Source organism: Poecilia mexicana, unplaced genomic scaffold (genome assembly GCF_051168715.1).
Source record: "Poecilia mexicana isolate PSO_F unplaced genomic scaffold, ASM5116871v1 scaffold_23, whole genome shotgun sequence".
Classification (NCBI taxonomy): domain Eukaryota; kingdom Metazoa; phylum Chordata; class Actinopteri; order Cyprinodontiformes; family Poeciliidae; genus Poecilia; species Poecilia mexicana.
The window spans coordinates 17838684-17859819 of NW_028263392.1; the positions used below are offsets into that span (position 1 = coordinate 17838684).

A 21136-nucleotide genomic window follows, 5' to 3' on the forward strand; every position below is an offset into this window, starting at 1 on the left:
TCATAACATGAACGGTGGCGCCCCCTGGTGGAGAACCGAGGCAGCGGAAACGGCCACAGCAGCAACATAAAATGAATAAACTTTAAAACATCTATGAAATGTCATTTAAACCTGCTGAGATTACTGGAAGTAAAACCGAAACCGGATTTTTGGTATTTTATTTATTTTTATTGAAAAAGTGAAAATAAATAGCAAGCAGGGGAACAAACAGGTTTGAACTTTTATTACATCAAACTTAATAGAAATTATGTTTCCAGTCCGCTTTACATTATTAAAATAATTAAAATAATTATTTTATGTTTTTAAAGAAGAAATTATATTTATTCAAGCACCAAATTTGCTTTATATGTGGAACAGAGAGAAAAATATTTAAATCTTTTCTGTAGTTTTCACTTTGATAAAAACTGACTCAACATTTAATTTTATTATAGTTTCAGTTCACAGAAAATAATCCAGACAAGAAGAACTCAACAAATTTAAACATGAAGTGAAGAATCAAATATAACAGCATAAGCAGCCATATTTCATATTATTTTCCAGTTTGATTCTAATTAAACTGAATTAAATAAAATTCAGTTTATAATGCCTATTTTTTATTAAAGGAAGGATGTGGCGACAGTGGGGAGAAATGATTCCTTAACGAGATGAAACCAGAACCAGGATGATCGACCCGTTAAACACAGATCACCTGAACAGAACCAGGATCACTTTCTGAACAATTACAGGGATCAGCTCAGACTCAGATTTAATGTGAAATCAGCTTGCCGTAACGTCAAATCCCATATGAAGCTCAGAGCCATAAAGCTGTAAACTTATTATTCTGCCAATAAATACAAAATATAACAAAAATCTGCAGGAACATTTTATGTTTCACATCCATCCATGCAGCCCAACTCTGTAACAAACACCTAACCCTGTCAAAAACAGATCATATTTAATCTCATGTTAGTTTTTGTTAGTTTTTATTAAAGGCAGAAACAGATATGCAAACCCAGCGCCACATAAGAGTTTTGTTTCTTATGTTCAATAAATTTAGGTCATAAGTTTAGTTTCTGTTTCGATGTGAAGCTTGACTGAGTGTTGCGTTTAAAGACTAAAGGGAGAATTTGCTGCTCTTCGCTTAAAATCTTAATCCGGCCTCTGAAAAACGTTAAGTGCTAAAGTTATAAAAAATAAAACCACAAAGTAATTTGTGGTTTTTATAGATTTTTTTTAAATCTATGTTTGTTTCCGTTAATAAATAAAAATATTTAATTCTAAATTAAATTTTACGGCGACCCGCGTCTTCGATCGATTTAATTTTATATAAACACTCACAGGGCAGACAGGAAATAAAAACCTCCCTCTTTCTCTGGTCTAGTTTAGATGAGAAGCGGTGGCTGGAGGTGATAAACATTCCTACGGTCCGTGAACGCGTCACGCAGCCCGTTTAAACGCTGCGGCTCCGTTTCCTCCGCTCAGAGTGGGAGCCGCGGCAGGAAGCTGCAGTCCGCCGGGAGGTGAGTACTCTGAGCGGTTACTATGACCTTTATCACTTCCATCCAGTTTAGCTAAAGTATCTCAGCTGAAGCGTTTCCCGCCATGGAAACCGGCTGGTTGTCGTCAGACTGGAGGTTCCGCGCAGGTGAAACAAATAAAAGGTTATACTTTACATATTGTAAGGCATTAATTCATGTTTTTCTTAAACACGAACAATTTCTGTGAAATAGTTATCTACATATTTGGCTATAAACCAAATGCTTTCCTCCGTTATTTGGTACAAAGTTTTTTCTTTGTTCTCAAACCTGAACAGACGTGAAGTTGTTGTTTAGCCACCAAGTAAACAGTTTCCTTCAGGAGCGTCTATAAAACGTAAAAAGTCTTTTTCAAAGTGTCTGGCAGGTTTTGTGAGTTCAGGCTGAAAGAGGCTAAAAATGACTGGAAAGCAGCAGAGGAACAGCAAGCATGTGGCGACAGTGGAGACAACAAACCTCGATTTAACCAGAAGAAATGGAAAAAAAACTCATCATGAATAGACAATACATTTTCTTTATACACAATGAACTGTACAGCATAAATAACGACATATTTAGTATTAGATTATGTAGAATTTAAAAGGTTTTATTGATTCCTGACACAGGAGTCATTTTTGTAGAAAGATAAACAAACTATAAAGGAAATGGATGCCAACGTATTTTCATTTTCTTCCACATCCAGATCATGAATATTCTTAAAGGGCCGGTTGGTGCAGAATGTATTAATAAAACCCGTTAGAATATTTTTTAAAAATGTCTCTGGATTCAATATATACTTAAACACATGATTATTTCACTGATTTGTGTGGAGCTAATTTAGAAATTTTGCAGTGTTTGCCCTCATGTGAGACGATAACTTGACATCCACTAAAGTGGAAACAGAAGTAGAAGTAAGAAATATCGCCGCCTGCAGGTGGGAGTTGGTATCACGTTTTTGTCCATTTCACAATTATGCAGAAGCGTGAAAAAGTGCAGGGATCACAAACTAACTAAAAACTGGAGGGATTACAAACACACACAAAATGTTTTAAAATATTCTGTTAATGTGGAAAAACCACAATTTGGGAAATGCTGTTTTTTTGAAAATTAAAATCACGTGAATAAGTTTGTTGAAGCGATGCGTCATTAAAAAACCTGCAGCTCTTCATCCTGCTCCACTTCCTGTCGCCGTCTTCTTCGTTTCCTCCAGTAGTAACATCCTGTTGTTCATTATCTGATCAGAAAGTTTCTATTGGAGCCAAAACCAAAAAACAAGAAAAGGTTTCCAAACTGGTGAGTTTGCATGAATCGGGCAGTGTAAGGCCACCAGTCCCACCCTGCAGCCGCTGATCCGATTCAAACGACGGCAGGAACCAGAATCTGTTCAGACGGTTTTACACCACTGAGCGTTTGGCAGTAGGCAGTATCTTCTCCTCTCCATCCTAGAAAACGATTCTCCTAATCTGTAGTGAAAGATCAATTACTGCCGCCACGTTTAACAGTACAGCAGCTGGTTCTGGTTCTGGTCGGGTGGATCAGAAGTGTTCCGACTGTGTGGGTGGAGGTGAGCAGTGCTGGTTCTGGTCGGGTCTGGGGTCTAGTCAAAGGCCTCTCAGAGAACAAAGGTCCTGGCTGAGTTCTGATGGATGACGGGTCTGAAGGTCGCGGCTCGCCACGCCGCCGCGACCTTCGTCTGATCTCAGGTCGACTCAGAGGGGGGTGACCTTCATCCTCCTCCTCTTCCTCACCTGCATGGCTCTTCACAGGAGGAAAAGAAAACGATAAAAAGAGAGAAACATTTTCTCCTGATGCTCAGAACCTGATTTAAGATCAAAGATCCATTTATTGATCCTCCTTTAATCCATAGGATTAGGATTATTCCTGTTATATTCAGACAGAATCCATCCATCCATCCATCCATCCATCCATCCATCCATCCATCCATCCATCCATCCATCCATCCATCCATCCATCCATCCATCCATCCATCCATCCATCCATCCATTCTCTATGTTAAGGTTTTATAATCGTTTTTTAAAATCTGCTCTGATACGGAGTGAAAACTTGCATCACAGTAAAACCTCTGTGTGGCACCAGAACCAGCACATGGTCCAGTTGGTCCAACAGAACCAGTAGAACCCGTCCTGTGGTTGTTGTGCAGGTGTTTTCGCAGCTCGGCGTGTCGTGTTGTCGTCCTGGACGGATTAAAGCGGCAGCAGAAAGTTTGGACTCTGGAGGTTCTGGATGGACGGAGGAACATCTGTAATCTGGTCCAGTTCAGACGTTTCTAAACTTTGCAGACTTGAAAAGTTCAGCTGCTGAGCAGGAACCGTAAAACCTCAGTATGCTTCAGCTTCACTGGGAGACGATTAATTCATCCACAGTTTTTACTAAAAGGTGGAGAAGCAGCGAGGATAACCGGCAGATTAAAGACGTTTGGTTAGTTTCACGGCTCACAGGCCTTCCAGAGGTCAGAGGTCAGATGTTCAGACTCCTTGCAGCCTCCAGGACCAACTGAGACGGTTTTTCTTTCTGAACATTTTTCAGCCGTCCCACCGATCGGCTGTTCGTCTCTTCTTGTCTGTATCGTCAACAATTCTGTGCAAAATTCCTGAACTGCTTCATTTCTTCCCTTAAAGCACCAAAACGTTTTTTAAATCTTTGAAAGCCGGAGTCGGGATCGACTTTTTCCTGGTTTTCTGACGACCACAGGAGAATTTCATCGTGCTAAGCTCCTTAACTCTGACCTCTAACTCGGCTGAAAAGCTCCTAAAGTTTCCGTTGAGCAGACAGTCGGAGGGAGACGTGATGAACAAAAAGGTTTTCCAGATGAACTGCAGCGTTCAGAGATCAGAAGTTACAAAAACACTGAAATTTAACGTTAAAATCTGTGAAAATAAGAAATGAAAGTGATTAGAGGAGCCGCCCAGCAGTGAGAGCAGTTCTCATTTCTACCATCGATTCACAAACTACAAATATTATTAGATGATTGTTGGTTTTCTAAAAAGAAGAAAAATCAACTAAATTCAGAAAAATTACTTAGAAAATTAAATAAATATTCTCAGTATGTGTGCATTAAGGATGAAATGAAGGTTTTATCACAAACTAATAAATATTTAACCTGTAAGTTAAACACTGATCTGAGTTCATAAATTATAGAAAACCTTGTAAATATTCAGACGGCGCCTGAGGAATAAAAGACTTTCTGTTTGAAATGATGTTCAATCACCAATTAACTAGTTTTTATATTAACCAAAAGTTCAAAAATTCAGGAGAAAAATCCAAAATTCAGAAACAAAAGTAAAGTTTGGATGATTCATCAGCGCCGAGTGGAAGCAGAGAATAAAGTTCCAGCCGTTTGAACTAAATTCTGATTTTAATATTTAATGTTTTTCGTTCATTTTGTTTCTTCTCTGTAAAGTTGAAACTGCATCAAACCCACTGAGAAGGAAAACGTTCAGACAGGAAGTGTGGTTGGTGTCGGAGCCGTGAACTCCGGAAGTTTGACTCCGCCCACTCAGTCGCATCAACAAGTCGCAGCTAAACGCCACGCTGCTGCAGCAGCTCCATGTTGCTGCAGCTCCCTGCCACGCTGCTGCAGCAGCTCCATGTTGCTGCAGCTCCCTGCCACGCTGCTGCAGCAGCTCCATGTTGCTGCAGCTCCCTGCCACGCTGCTGCTGCTGCAGCTTTTTTACACTGCAGCATCAGTTTTAGTGGATCTTGGTTTAACCATGTTGATGTTCATCACTGTTCCTGTGAACCGAGTCGCTGCCTGTCCGGTTCTGTCTGGTTCTGTTTGGTTCTGTCCGGTTCTGTTTGGTTCTGTCTGGTTCTGTCTGGTTCTGTTTGGTTCTGTCCGGTTCTGTTTGGTTCTGTCTGGTTCTGTCCGGTTCTGCTCTGTCCTGTTTTCTCGGATCACGTCTGGTTTTGGTTCTGAATGTGCGTCTGATTATTGATCTGTTGTCGTTGATAATAATCCTGCTGATCGGTTCTGTGCAGCTCCCCTGGACTCTGGCGCCCTCAAATAAAACCTAATGCAACAAATTGCTGCAGTACTTTAGTTTTCCTGCAGTGCCAGGATGTTTCTAGGTGATGCGAAGACAAACGGTTCATCTTCATATTTCACAGAAATTCATTGAAACTTTTTGTTCTCGTCAGAAAATGTGAAGAATTCAAACTTTAAACATTTTCCATCAAAAGTAGCCCCACAAAAACTTGATTTTAATGATTTTAATTGCAAAAAAATCACAAATTTAAAAATGTTAAGTATTTAACAGTTTATTAATTAGACCAAATGGATTAATGTTGGAGCTTCAGGCCCGGTTCTGGGTCCTAAAAGCCCACTGGGCCAGGTCCGGGTCCTGGAAGCAGTTCTGGTCAGAGCGTCGGTTCCTCATCTGCGTTTAGGATTTCATCTCTATATATAGAGATGACACACACACACACACACACACACACACACACACACACACGTTCTTCTAAATCCAGCAGTGACTCTGGTGTCACTGGGACAGAACCAGGTCCAGTACTCACTGGGAGTCGGTCAGGTTGTGTCGGCTGCTCTCTGGTTCTGGTTCTGGTTCTGATCAGACCGTCGGTTCTGCCTCTGAAAGATTCACCAGTTTGTGTTTTTCTGGTTCTTTCACTGAATTTGCTTCTGACTGATTTTGTGGTTTCATGATGAAACGTTTCTCTTCCTCTGCAGGTTGTTTGATACGAGGACGGAAAAACTTTAAAAAGCTCACTTCCTGTCGCCGACCTGCCAGCCGCCTGCAGAGAGACGGCGACGCGCTGCAGCTCGCACTGCGAGGAAACCTGGAAAATCCTGATTTAGCCTGGAAAATCCTGATTTAACCTGGAAAATCCAGATTTTTCCTGATCGTTCCTGGAGGAGCCATCATCAGACATGTCTCCTTTCCTGCGGATCGGCTTCTCCAACTTTGAGATCGATCCCAGCTTGGCGTACTACGAGGAGGTGCTGAACCCGTACTGCGCCGTCTACATGAAGGAGGCCGTGGACACAGGTCAGTGGCTCCTGGTTGCTACGGCAACTGTAATTTGTTTTCCATGACGACTAAAGCGGATGTGAAACTCCTTCCAGCCTACTTCACGCCGTCAGACGGGCTCTGCTCAGGAACCTGCTAGTTTTACAATAGAAAGAGTTTAACTGGTGAGATCCAGGACGAACGGACGGAAAGAGAAGATCTGGTTTCTGAGGCTTCGAATGTTTTAAAGTCATAAAATTAAAAAATGAATATTTACGTCTTTTAAAGGAAACAAACAACCAGCTGTCAGTAAAAATGTTTGGACCAGGGAAGGCAGACACAAAAGTAAAGGCACCCTAAAAGTAAGTGCACCCTAAAAGTAAGTGCACCCTAAAAGTAAGTGCACCCTAAAAGTAAAGGCACCCTAAAAGTAAGTGCACCCTAAAAGTAAGTGCACCCTAAAAGTAAAGGCACCCTAAAAGTAAGTGCACCCTGCTGTTTATGTCCAGGTTCTAAATTTTTTGAAAATAACAATCAGGTTCACTTATTAAATAAAGATGAAGATAAAAAAGTAAGTACACCCAGGATTAAGTTAAAAATCTATCAGTTTTCCATTTTGGCCTGCAGGAACTTTGACTAGGCCATAGGGGACCTTGGTTCTGGTTCTGTTGGTGACCCGGTTTGGACTCTAGAATCTGTTTTGCTAACCTCACTCCGGCGGCCATCTTGTTCCCAGAGGGAAGAGGCTTCCAGAGTCCTGACCTTTGACCTGCTAACTTTAGAGTCTGGAACGTCTGAGACGTTTTCCTCTCTGGAGAACAATGGTGGTTTGGAGATGACCTTTGACCCTTCCAGTCTCTGCGTCTCTGGTTTAGACTGATCAGCTGATTAGGGTGTACTTAGTTTTGAACTTGCTCTGCTTCGGTCGGTGGGTCACGCCTGGTGATGTCATCCCGGCTGCGTCGGCCATCTTGAATCTCTGCTGAGTGAAGCTGGAGTCGAAGCTTCGCCTGTTTCTGTGGAACCGCAGCCAAACGTTTTATTTCTGCCGCCGACGGAGAGAAACGCTCGGGTCCATTTCACTTTGGGACAGAGAAGAAGAAGAAAGGCGTAGTTCAAGTCCCAGGAGGAAATAATTATTTTTAGTGATTTAACGACATGTTGCAGTAAAATCAGTTTTCAACTGTTGACCGGAAAGGACCCATAAAGTTTCTCTATATTAATTATTTTGCTCAAAAATCTTGTCATTTCCTGTTAAATTGCAGGAAATGACATCATGTTCAGATTCATCATTTCTAGCCCATCTGCAGTTATTTTATGTTTCATGTGAGAATCAGGAGGAAAATCAGCTGATCGCTGACTGAACATGACCATTAATGGGAAACATGATGTCATCGAAGGCAGAGTTAAAAATGGCTGCCTTCTGTAGGAAACGTTTCTGTTCAGGAAGGGAAATAAATTTTCCTTCTTTTACTTTATTTTCTATTTTGCGTTTTATTAGAGTTTTATAAAAAAAAATTATATTTTACTATATTACTTTTAGTTTTATAGTGAATTTTATATTAAATTCACTAGTAATAATATGAAAAATATGGTTTTTACCTTATTTTGTTTTTATTTTAAATTCATTTTATTTCTAATTTGTTTCTATTTAATTTAATCTACTTATTACTTTTTTACTTTTATTTTTATTTTTTCTCTTTATTTTCATGATTTATTTTGTACAGAATATAATTTTCAAACAGTTTTCCCTTTTATATTCATGAGACTCCAACAGGACCTCCAGTTATTAATGAGTTGTCATGGTAACGGTGTCGCTGGTTCTGATCAGGCCCGGTAAAGTTTCAGACATCATTTCTCTGTATTTCAGTATTTTTGACCTTCATCTTTCTGCCGCATCTCGGCCGGTTGCGTAGTAGGAATCGTGTGAAAATGATGAATATGGAAGTAAAACCGAGGCGGTCCGTTTAGTTTTCTGGGTGACAGAAAAACCCGTCATTTCAGACGGAACCGGTTCTGACTCAGAAGAAGGAGGAGGGCAAACGACAGGAAGTCAGCGTTTTCTGAGCGTCACCTTTTTGTTTTTAGCAGCTCACACAGGAACTGGCTCACATGTCACTCTGACAACATGTTGGCTCATCTGGCTGCACAGAACCAGAACCGGCCGGGTTCTGGGCCCAGAAACGGCTCCGATGTTCTGCTACAGGCGAAGTGGAAACTTTGAGAGTTTAATGGGTTTTACTGGAAACATTTTGGCTAATTAGTCTGGAAATAATTGAACTAGTTTCAATAAAACAAGTAGATTTGTTTTGGACTTTATGGTCCGATTAATCGCGATTAATCGATTATTGGAATAATCAACCAATTGAGCTATTGATTAATCATTAACTGGAGTAAACGGATTCTAAAAATCAATTACTGAAAGATTAAAAATAGACTCAGATCAGTAATAAAACCAAAGCAAAAATATAAAATAAATAAAGATCAGGCTGATGTTTCATTGAAGCCTTTTTACACCGTCAGCAGTAACTGAGTATTTCTGGATTCTGGTTAATACCTGGATACAAAACGTTGCAGAAACGGAAAAATGATTTACAAAGGTTTTTTTATTTTTAAAGTAAAGTAAGGAAATGTTATTTTTACCTCACATTTTCAGCAACGAGGCAATTCAAAATGCTTTACATGAATGAGAGGAAATACAAACAAGATAAAAGAAAAGCAAAAAGGACTTCATGGTTTATAAACTAATAGAAACGTAAAACTACATATTGGTTCCTCACAGTATCAGTAATGAACTACTAACTGTTTCTGCTGTTGGAGTTTCTTTAGCTTTTGCTCCAATATTAAAGTTTAAAGTAAAATCTAAGTTGATGAGTGAGTCATGGTCACATTATGCTGCAGCAGTTATCGAAAAAACAAAAACATGAAACTCAAAGAATCAAATCAGAGGCTGTGTGGAAGTGAAACTGAAGCCGTGCAGGTTGGTTCTGGTTCCTAAGAGGCATCCCTCAGCCAGGGTGTGTGTGTGTGTGTGTGTGTGTGTGTGTGTGTGTGTGTGTGTGTGTGTGTGTGTGTGTGTGTGTGTGTGTGTGTGCAGAGAAGGGCCAGGTGTACAAGCAGAAGAAGCCCACCATGTACCCGCCGTGGAGCTCCACGTTCGACGCCCACGTCCACCGCGGCCGCATCATGCACGTCATGGTGAAGGACCGGACGGTGGAGCTGCGGTCCGAGGCCACCGTGGCGCTGGACTCCCTGGCCTCGCGCTGCAAGAAGGAGAACGGCAAGCTGGAGATCTGGGTGGGTGGAGCAGAACCGCACCGGGTCGGACCGGACCGGTCGGAGGACACTCAGAACATCAATTAATGTTTTTCCTGCGATTAACTGATTTAAAGCTACAGGTCACCTCTGATGGCCAGAGGGCCACAGAGATTGAGCCTTAAAGGGCCGGTACCATCTAAAATGGGCTTTGAGCTTTGCGTCATGCTCTGTTCTCCCATCATAAACATGAAAAATCCTTTAATCTCCATGGCAACCATTCAGATGCTAAACGTCTGGGTGGACCTAGCCCCGCCTTCAAGGCTTAGCTCCTCCCCCTCTCAGCTCCTTCAGACTAGCCAGCAGCAATTAGCAAACATCTGCTGAGCTCATTATAGGAGCTGCTGCTCAAAGCAACGCTGGTAAAAACGTTAAAGGGTTAATAGAGGAGCCATGTTGGAATGACTTCCTGGAGGCGGAGCTTCAGAAAGAGCAGGAGCTTCTTAAAGAGACAGAGGCCCAATTTCAAGAGTTTAAATCTGGAAGCAAAATTTAATTTCAGTCCCATCTGACATATAAAGAATTTTTATAAGAACTTAATGTAACGTATGATAACAAGAAGTATGAATGCAGAGAAAGTTTTAACAGCTTTCTAACCGGTGTGTTTTTTATCGATGCTACAACCGGCCCTTTAAGAACACTGATGACCTAAATGTGACCAAAATGAGGATTAATTTAAAATGACCTAATTAACCTGATAAAGCTTCAGGTTTTCATTAATTTAATGGTTGAATTAAAGGAGAATTTATTTCAGTTATAATTTAGTCCAATAAATCCTGGTTCTACTGGTGCTGGTTCTACTGGTGCTGGTTCTACTGGTGCTGGTTCTACTGGTGCTGGTTTTACTGGTGCTGGTTCTACTGGTGCTGGTTCTACTGGTGCTGGTTTTACTGGTGCTGGTTCTACTGGTGCTGGTTTTACTGGTGCTGGTTTTACTGGTGCTGGTTTTACTGGTGCTGGTTTTACTGGTGCTGGTTTTACTGGTGCTGGTTTTACTGGTGCTGGTTCTACTGGTGCTGGTTCTACTGGTGCTGGTTTTACTGGTGCTGGTTCTACTGGTGCTGGTTTTACTGGTGCTGGTTTTACTGGTGCTGGTTTTACTGGTGCTGGTTTTACTGGTGCTGGTTCTACTGGTGCTGGTTTTACTGGTGCTGGTTTTACTGGTGCTGGTTTTACTGGTGCTGGTTTTACTGGTGCTGGTTCTACTGGTGCTGGTTTTACTGGTGCTGGTTTTACTGGTGCTGGTTTTACTGGTGCTGGTTCTACTGGTGCTGGTTCTACTGGTGCTGGTTTTACTGGTGCTGGTTCTACTGGTGCTGGTTTTACTGGTGCTGGTTTTACTGGTGCTGGTTCTACTGGTGCTGGTTTTACTGGTGCTGGTTTTACTGGTGCTGGTTCTACTGGTGCTGGTTTTACTGGTGCTGGTTCTACTGGTGCTGGTTTTACTGGTGCTGGTTCTACTGGTGCTGGTTTTACTGGTGCTGGTTCTACTGGTGCTGGTTTTACTGGTGCTGGTTCTACTGGTGCTGGTTTTACTGGTGCTGGTTCTACTGGTGCTGGTTTTACTGGTGCTGGTTCTACTGTTGCTGGTTCTACTGTTGCTGGTTCTACTGGTGCTGGTTTTACTGGTGCTGGTTCTGTGTTTCAGCTGGAGATGAAGCCGCAGGGCCGCCTGCTGATGGAGGCCCGGTACTACCTGGAGAAGAGCGGTGAGTCTCGCCGGACCTGCAGCCAAAAACAGCAAAACTAAAACTTTACATGATGCCATCAATAATTCTACCAGCAGATATTTTCACTAATACAATATTTACTTAACAGAATAAATGTTTAATAAACAGAAGTATAAACCCAAAACTTGAAATTGTGTTTTCTTGTTAAATGAAATTCATCCAGTTTGCTGATTATTTTATAAACTGGAAGAAATAATTCATCTTTTCTCAGCAGAAGCAGAATCTTCTAGTTTTTTTCTAGAACATTTCTAAGATTAATCTCAAAACCCTAGGGGTCACGGGGTCATGTCCTGGTGTGTTTAGACCCTAGGGGTCACGGGGTCATGTCCTGGTGTGTTTAGACCCTAGGGGTCACGGGGTCATGTCCTGGTGTGTTTAGACCCTAGGGGTCACGGGGTCATGTCCTGGTGTGTTTCAGACGCTGCGGGTCAGGCCGGCGCCGACCCGGACTCGGAGCGCGGCAGAGACGGCCTGTTCACGCTGCATCAACGGCGCGGCGCCATCAAGCAGGCCAAAATTCACCTGGTGAAGTGTCACGAGTTCAGCGCCACCTTCTTCCCTCAGCCCACCTTCTGCTCCGTCTGCAAGGAGTTCGTCTGGTAAGAAGCGGCCCGAACCGGACCGACCCGGACTTGGACCGGTTCCTGACTTGGCTCTCTTTCTGCTCTGCAGGGGTCTGAACAAGCAGGGCTACCAGTGCAGACGTGAGTCTCCGTGTTTCCCATGATGCATCAGGAGACAGCCGACCTGCGGCGGTGTCCTCCATGTCTCTGTCCCTTTTGTCTCTGTGTGTCTCCCAGAATGCAACGCTGCCATCCACAAGAAATGCATCGACAAGGTCATCGCCAAATGCACCGGGTCGGCGGTGAACAGCAAGGAGACCATGGTGAGTTTATACCGGTTCTGGTTCTGTTCTGGTTTCTGACAGTTTGCATCCAGCTGCACTCTGGTTCTTGTTCTGCAGATCCATAAGGAGCGCTTCAAGATCGACATGCCGCACCGCTTCAAGGTGTACAACTACAAGAGCCCCACCTTCTGCCAGCACTGCGGCACCCTGCTGTGGGGGCTGGCCAAGCAGGGGCTGAAATGTGAGGGTGAGACGCCGCCTGCACCGCATGTACACGGCCAAACATGGCCGCCACGCCTCCGTTAGCGTCAGGACGGCCAAACATGGCCGCCAGGCCTCCGTTGGCGTCAGGACGGCCAAACATGGCCGCCACACCTCCGTTGGCGTCAGGACGGCCAAACATGGCCGCCACGCCTCCGTTAGCGTCAGGACGGCCAAACATGGCCGCCACGCCTCCGTTAGCGTCAGGACGGCCAAACATGGCCGCCACGCCTCCGTTAGCGTCAGGACGGCCAAACATGGCCGCCACACCTCCGTTGGCGTCAGGACGGCCAAACATGGCCGCCACGCCTCCGTTAGCGTCAGGACGGCCAAACATGGCCGCCAGGCCTCCGTTAGCGTCAGGACGGCCAAACGTGGCCGCCAAGCCTCCGATAGCGTCAGGACGGCCAAACGTGGCCGCCAAGCCTCCGTTAGCGTCAGGACGGCTAAACGTGGCCGCCAAGCCTCCGTTAGCGTCAGGACGGCCAAACATGGCCGCCAGGCCTCCGTTAGCGTCAGGACGGCCAAACGTGGCCGCCAAGCCTCCGATAGCGTCAGGATGGCCAAACGTGGCCGCCACGCCTCCGTTAGCGCCAGGACGGCCAAATATGGCCGCCACGCCTCCGTTAGCGTCAGGACGGCCAAACGTGGCCGCCACGCCTCCGTTAGCGTCAGGACGGCCAAACGTGGCCGCCACGCCTCCGTTAGCGCCAGGACGGCTAAACATTCAAATCTTCCCACTGATTCTCAGCTGGATTCAGGTCTGGACTTTGACTAGGCCATTCTAAAACCTGAATGAGCTGTGATCTAAAGTGTCCTTAATGTCTCTGGCTGTATTTTCCTCCTGCTCCTTCTCTTCTTCACCGTCCGCTCCAGCCTGATTCCCTGTTCCCTTATTTCTTTGTTCCATAAAATCGTACCAACTGTAGTTAATTCGGTCACAGATGTTCCTCCGTAGGCGGGCCAGTCGATTTGACTGTTCCCAGTTTGTATCTCAGACTGGGAACCTTCTGCTACTGTAGATTTTAACAGTTATTGGACATTAGTTGTTTGAACTGAATCAGATTCAGGAACATAAAATGTTTCCCACGACAAACCAGATGATGTTTTAGATGCTTTATGTAACATAAGAGGCTTATTTTCCAAACCCATAAAGATAATTTCATGTGCAGCAGGAGGAATTATCATGATTTAGGTCTCGGCGTTGCATCATGTGCAGCTGCTGCTGGAGATGTTCTCATCAGAAATATGATCCAGCAGCTGAAAACTCCCGTTTACAGACATGAAACGCCTCATTTCTCTGGTGTTCATGCAAAGTTCAACATTTCTCTGAAAGTTTGAATCAACTGCATCATTTAAACACTTTAAGACAAATTGAGTTTCCAGAGATTTCAGCATTATGATTGATTTTAACAGAACCAAATGTTGTTACAGATGTGATTGCAGTTTTATTTTTTCTGTTTTATGTGCAGAGTGCAGCATGAACGTTCACCATAAATGCCAGAAGAAGGTGGCGAACCTCTGTGGCGTCAACCAGAAGCTGATGGCTGAAGCTCTGGCCGTCATCGAGAGCCAGCAGCAGGTCAGGACATCTGCAGATGTTTCTACGTTCTGCAAGGAAAACTAAAACGCTCTCTGATGTAGAGAAATCAAGATGATCATCTCATAAAGGCCTAAATATTAAAACTCCCCGATGTTATAAATTCAGAGGAAAACCTTTAAATGTTTAGAGAAAATGAATATTTTCCAGAATGTGAGAGGATCCAGAAAAACATTAAAACATTTCCTGAATTCATCACTGGACTCTTTTAGCTCTTCTGCTGTTTTTATTCACAAATTTCTGACTAAATGTGGAATATTCTAGTTTTAATATCAGACTTATGCCTTTAACTATGAAACATTGTTCTTTTTTTCTAGTACACATGCAATTAATCTAGAAAGTTTGTTTTTGGTGGAAATTTGTTCCTCCAAAGTCATTTTATTTTCCTCCTAGCAGTTTTCTTGTCTGATGCCAATTTTTGCTTTACTTTGAGGTTCTGACCAGCATTTTTTCTGAAAATGTACGGTTGCATTTTTTATTACAGCAGAAGCAGCAGAATCTAGTCGACTCCTACGGGAAAGGAACGCCTCACACGGCTGCAGAATCGTCTCATTATGAGTCAGATTTCCTGATAATAGAAACAGTTTCATGAGTCATGATTCTGTGTGCTGATCAATGTTTCTTCAGAAACTGAATTGTTTATTTTTACACTTCTTTAAATTGAATCATTATACATAAATCAGTTCATTTAGCTGTAAAATAAATCTTTCTTTCCTCGACATCTCAGAATTAAGATTTACTCTATGAAGCAAATTAATTATTATTTGCCTCTTACTTAATTTGGGACAAACAGTAATTCTCCACAATGTTTCTGCTACAGCGAAAAAGTTTAATGGATGAAAATTGCAAATTTTCTCCAAACATTTTTACGTGTTGTAAATTTACACAGTCAACAATTAACAGCAAGAATTTTGGTTGTTCAGTTTACAAACTAATTCTTTAGCTAGAAAACTAAGTTGGAATGTAAATATTTAGACTAAGCTAGCTCAAAGCTAAATATTTAGCTAAAATGCTAATTCACTTGCTGATACTGGTTACCTTTAATGACAAAGTTTGTCTGAGGATTTTTAGAAAAGTTTAGTTTTCAAAATTGTTTCACCTGTAATTTAAAAGTAAAACAAAATAATTTTTAAGGATAATAATTGTCTAACTTATTTATCTGTTGGGTTTTATTTTCCCTCTGAAGGCGAGAAGTACTAAAGACGGTGACATCATGGGTCGAGAAGGTCCAGTGGGCATTGGCCAGCCGGGCGTGGTTCGGGCGCCGTCCGGGTTGGTACCGGGTCTGCCCGTCACGCCGGCGCCTGCTAGCAAAGGTACGCCGCCGCTGACATCACCACCTCCCGTCGCGCTAGCTAACGTCTCACCGGAGGTTTCCGTTCGCCGGCAGATCCGACGGGCGTTTTGTGGGAAGGGCCGACCGAGGTGAGCAGACCGGCCCCGGAGGAGCCGCTGTACGCCGTCCCAAAGAAGGACCATCAGCAGAAGTTCAGCATCGACGACTTCATCCTGCACAAGATGCTGGGGAAAGGAAGCTTCGGAAAGGTGCGGCGCCCTTAGTTCAGCTGCGCTGTCACACTTTGACTCATTCACACTTCAGCCAGGCTTGTGGTCAGGCTTGTTTGCACGGAAACATGTCACCTGGTTAGCAGGTGTAGGCGGATCCGTCCAGAGTGGTGCAGAACCTCAGACCCGTCTTCCTGTGGTTCCAGGTGTTTCTGGCCGAGCTGAAGAGGAGCGGGAAGTTTTTTGCTGTGAAGGCTCTAAAGAAGGACGTGGTGCTGATGGACGACGATGTGGAGTGTACGCTGGTGGAGAGGAGGGTTCTGTCTCTGGCCTGGGAGAATCCGTTCCTCACACACCTGTACTGCACCTTCCAGACCAAGGTGATGACCGCAGACAGGGCTCCTGTCAGAACGCGGTCCTGCCGGTTCTGACTGGTGCAAACAGCAAAACCAGCTGCAAACACAGGAAACACGAGCTGGAGGTGTCAAAGCTGCAAAAACAACAGGAAGCATGAAAAGCTGCAACTCGCTCCTCAAGGTGAAAGTCCTCCAGGCCACTAGGGGGAGTCAGGAGTAAATTATATCAACTATGTAAAAATGCTGCTGAAAAAAACCATAGATGTAAATACGTATACGTATATGATGTCTATGAAAAAAACTGTTTTGAAAAAGACGTGAAGTTCTTCCTCCAAGTCCTCTGAGCGTCTGGTCCCAGTGTGTTGGTCGACTCCCCCTGGTGGTCTGGAGGACTTCTGTTCTGTGGAGCGAGTGTCACTCTTGCGGTTGTTTTTGTTAGAATCGCAGCACTTTTTCCCTTTGCTCCCATTTCTTGTTGCTGCAGCATTTTGTCTATTTATTACAGAATTTTTTGTTTGTTTTTTTATTGATTTTATTATTATTTTCTTTTAATTTCCCAATAAAGTGTTTGAATTATATGTAGAATTTAATAGTAGATTGTGGTTCTGTTTCCTGCAGTTCCAGTATATTTTCTTTGCATGTGTCTGGTTTGGGAGTTTGTCGCTCCTGTGTTTGTATCTCGTTTGGATCTGAAATATAACAGGGTCAGACATGAAGACAGGTTCTGAACTGGAAATGTCATCTCAAGGTTCTTTACAGACCAGATTAAAATCAGATGTGTTTCCTGATTCATTCCTAAACAAGCAGAACCAGGCTGTAGTGAATGGAAGCAGCTGAAAGTCTCTTAATCTCGTCATGTTGAACTGCACTACAGTAAAGTCTCAGTCTGTAGTTTATCTCCTTTCAGTTGCCTGACATTAGAAATGCAGTCAGCTGCAGTCCAGCTGTTTCTCCTTCATGTGGCTCAGAGTTTCTCATGACGCCATTTTGTTTTTCTCCAGGAGAACCTCTTCTTCGTGATGGAGTATCTGAACGGAGGAGATCTCATGTTCCACATCCAGACCTGCCACAAGTTCGACCTGCACAGAGCCACGTAGGTCTTCCTGCTAACGCAGCCAGCAGCCCACCGAGCTGGGAAAAGTATTTACACCCCTGAACACGTCTGCAGTCACAGTTCAGGTCGACAAACATTAATATCTGAATAAAAACAAAAAGGATTTCAGCGTCGCCAGACGTTTCGCTCATGCACCTTTACTTACAATAAAAGATTCACCTCCAGCTCTGATTAACGCTGAGCAGGAGTTTGTTTAAAAAGAAACTGGAAAAACTCTTAGGAGAAACTTACTGGAATGGTTAATGGTTGTATATTTTATAAATGTAAAATGTTTTATTAACTGTTTTAAAATTTTATTGCTATTTATGTTAAATCTGTCATTTCTGCTGTATGATGTGTGATTTTAGTGGTGGAGCCCAGAAACGATGAAATCTCATTCTGTGAATTAATGATCTGCTTTTCGTCCTGCAGGTTCTACGCAGCCGAGATCGTCTGCGGCCTCCAGTTCCTGCACTCCAAGGGAATCATCTACAGGTGGCGTTGTGCTGCGGCGTTGTGCTGCGGCGTTGTGCTGCAGCGCTGGTTGAGTTTCGGACAGCAGGCTGACTCTGCGCTTCTCCCCTGCAGAGACCTGAAGCTGGACAACGTCCTGCTGGACTCGGACGGACACATAAAGATCGCCGACTTCGGGATGTGTAAGGAGAACATGCAGGACGACCTGCGGACCTCCACCTTCTGCGGGACGCCGGACTACATCGCCCCGGAGGTGAGCGGCCGCGGGTTTGGGTCGGGGGTTCTGGTTGGTGTGCGAGGCTGATGCTTGTTGCCGTGCCGACAGATCCTGCTGGGCCAGAAATACAACAGCTCAGTGGACTGGTGGTCCTTCGGGGTTCTGCTCTACGAGATGCTGATCGGTCAGTCGCCGTTCCACGGCCGCGACGAGGAGGAGCTCTTCCAGTCCATCCGGACCGACTCGCCCATCTATCCCAGCTGGCTCACCAAGATGGCCAAAGACATTCTGGTCAAGGTGAGATTCGGACCACCGGAACCAGTCCAGTCTGTCTAAGAGAACATGCTAAACTCTGATTAGCATGTTCTTAAAACTTCTTCAGTTTCTTCTGTCCTGCTTTTCCTCTGTTTCAGTCCAGATCCACCTTTCTGGAGCTTAAATCCAATTTTCTCCCAAACTTTATTTACAGTACAATTTTCTACAGAAATCGAACCAAACTGTGTTTCTAAAACTAAACATCCAGCTGTTTATGTTACCTGCATTAAAAATGCTGAATTCTGCTGGAAGACCTGCTGATACAGGAAGCATCTGATGAAACGCCTGTTCTGTTCTGACACAGGGAACGTCTAGTTAAACCTTTTCCAATGAAGAATAATCAGGCTTTCTGGTTCTGTTGGTAAATCTGTCCCGTCGTCATGGCGACCAGCAGCGAGTAAAGGTTTTGTCTGACCTGGTTTTTCGTCAGCTGTTTGTCAGGGAGCCGGAGGAACGACTGGGAGTGAAGGGAAGCATCCGGCAGCACGGCTTCTTCAGCAGCACGGACTGGAGCGCCCTGGAGCAGCGGCAGGTGGCGCCGCCCTTCAGGCCCACGCTGGTAAGTTAAAGAGGAGCTCCAGGTGCTTGGAGTTATTTATTATATTCAGTTGTAATGGGAGTTATTTTATCTGAACTATTAGTTTATTTTGGCTTTTGAGAAATGTTTCTACTGAGGAATATTTTAGAGTTGATGTCTTAATGACACAAAAATAGATACATTTATCAAATTGTCAAACACTTGACATCATTTATGTTGCTACAGAAAGAAAAATATCTTGAGAAGCTTCAGATATAAACATGATCAACTTACATCTGAAACCCTGAACATGAATGTGGTCAAACATTTAAACTGAAGAGACTGATCTCAGAGCAGAGCCTCCTGTGTTCCTGTAGCAACAGATTGTTGTAGTTTGGTTTCTGCTGAGAAACAGAGAAGTTTAATGATGAAAGAGGACCTGGCCGATCGATCGATCGATCGATGGATGGATGGATGGATGGATGGATGGATGGATGGATGGATGGATGGATGGATGTCTTCACTCAAACCAGTTGGTGATGCAAACAGGAAACCAGTTTTACCATGTAACGAAATGTTTCCTTCCATCTTCTCAGACGTCACCAAGCGACTGCAGCAACTTTGACAAAGAGTTCATCAACGAGAAGCCGAAGCTGTCGTGTGCCGACCGGACGCTCATCAACAGCGTGGACCAGACCATGTTCAGGAACTTCTCCTTCGTCAACCCAGGGATGGCCCGCATCGCCGCCCGCTGACCCAAAGTACCAACACTGGCTGAAACCGAGTCAAACTAAATCTACAGACTGTGAATGCCAACGAAGATGAACCCGTCAACCCCAGTGGGACTGGACTGTGGAACCAGGCAGATCCGGTTTGTTCTGAGGTTCCTGCTGACTGTGATCCTCCTGAGACCCAGATCCATTTTCTCCTCATTAGAACTGTTCATGGACTTATGATGAATCTCAATGCATTTGTTTTCCAGACTGAACCCTGAAGGCTTTAGTTACTCATTTATTCATGGATTTCATGTTTCCCTGAGGGAGAGCAGTCTGTTCATTTGAACTGATGTTCCTCCAGTTTAACACAGACGTTCAAACAGTCGGTAAATTAGTGGGACTTGAAAAACTTTTAAGAGTTACAGCACAGTCTGTAATTAATCACATTTAATTAGACATATCTACTAAATAAGCAATATTCTTATTTCAAAGGCAATTTCTGCTGCTAATTTATTGAATAAATAGACATCTAACCTCAGTAACAAATATTATTTTTAATCTGTTATTGAAGCAAAGTGCTGTTCTAGCCATTTAGCTTTCAACTGATTCAATTAAAAAAATAATTCTGTAGGAATCCAGAAGCTGACATGATTGGGAACGTCTGTGCTGCTGCGACATGTTTAGCACTGAGATGCTACTTTAGGCTTGAAAAGCTAGGCTAACTCCTTTTAGCACACATCGTGTCGGCTTAAAACAGAAATTAACCGCCAGTGGGCCGAGAGAAGCGGCTTTGCGGATACCGTTTGTGCGTCAGATTTAAGGGCGTACCAGAAACGCGAGGTCGCCGGAACCTTTGTATGTTAAAAAAAATGCGGCTAATATATTTAACGCGTTAAAATCCGTCATTAATTATCGACAATAACGCGTTAAGGTCCCGAGCCTAAAATTAAAGCAATAATCGGTCTGATATTCAGCTGCCGTTAGCGGCCGCATCTATATTTCCATCTACTCGATTAGCATTAGCTAACAGAGTAACTCTGGATTAGCATTAGCTAGTAACAGGACAACTCCTTCCTTATAGATCGTATGGATCACATTGGACCGCAGTTACTGTAAATAAATACCTCTAAAAGTAAAATAAGAGCCTGAATATGGTGCTGATCACTGAGTTTAAGACAGTTTATTCCTCCGTTTATGTTCATGAAAACATGTCAGACTTTTCTCCTCCGAGTCTCAGGAGGATTTCTGGTTCCTCATAATGTGTAAATAAAACTTACATGTGATGAATTATCTTGAGATAAAGTTAGATGTAAATAAGTGAGCTGTACTGTAGTCGTGGACGGTTTCACTCCAGATCCTGTATATTATATTAATAAAGTAAGTTTGTTTTTAAATGTTTGAGTGGATTTTGAGCATCACTGTGGTTCTGCCTGTCTGCCCCCTTTCATGTAAACAGGAAGTAGGAAGATCATTTCCTACACAATAGAAAAGTCTGACCGGACCCATCAGGTGTTTACTGTCTTTACTGAACAGAATCTGGAAAAGAACAGAAGTAAATTCGGCTATTTTCCAGATTTTATTCCTTTTCCCAATCATCTCCATCCACTCTACAGGCTACATATTCCAGAAATTGTCATCTTTAGTATTTATATATGGTAAAGATGGTTATTAGAGTCGTCTGGAAATGTGTGTCTCAGACATGAGAACTGT

The 21136-nt window shown here is 43.4% G+C and overlaps 1 protein-coding gene across 2 annotated transcripts; it reads left to right on the forward strand.

Moving 5' to 3' along the window:
- The first annotated feature begins 1439 nt into the window (after positions 1-1439).
- Positions 1440-20820, forward strand: prkcq (protein kinase C, theta). 2 transcript variants are annotated; one of them, XM_088003450.1, is made up of 19 exons: positions 1440-1499; positions 6200-6518; positions 9577-9776; positions 11443-11503; positions 11943-12123; positions 12197-12228; positions 12325-12410; positions 12489-12618; positions 14105-14214; positions 14720-14815; positions 15419-15548; positions 15623-15777; positions 15945-16118; positions 17096-17187; positions 17620-17682; positions 17776-17914; positions 17987-18175; positions 18624-18752; positions 19307-20820. In XM_088003450.1, the coding sequence occupies exons 2-19, from the start codon at positions 6401-6403 to the stop codon at positions 19463-19465; spliced, it is 2244 nt and encodes a 747-aa protein (XP_087859576.1). In that variant the 5' UTR covers positions 1440-1499; positions 6200-6400; the 3' UTR covers positions 19466-20820. The 2 variants fall into 2 exon arrangements, with proteins under 2 accessions (XP_087859576.1, XP_014841319.2); XM_014985833.2 differs by lacking the exon at positions 14720-14815.
- Positions 20821-21136: the final 316 nt, after the last annotated feature.

Excerpts from the sequence above, each read along its gene's own strand:
- prkcq (XM_088003450.1), top strand. The coding sequence starts at position 6,401 with ATGTCTCCTTTCCTGCGGATCGGCTTCTCCAACTTTGAGATCGATCCC. Across the intron at positions 9,777-11,442 it reads ACGGCAAGCTGGAGATCTGG|CTGGAGATGAAGCCGCAGGG; the intron begins GTGGGTGGAGCA and ends TCTGTGTTTCAG. Across the intron at positions 12,229-12,324 it reads GCAGGGCTACCAGTGCAGAC|AATGCAACGCTGCCATCCAC; the intron begins GTGAGTCTCCGT and ends TGTGTCTCCCAG.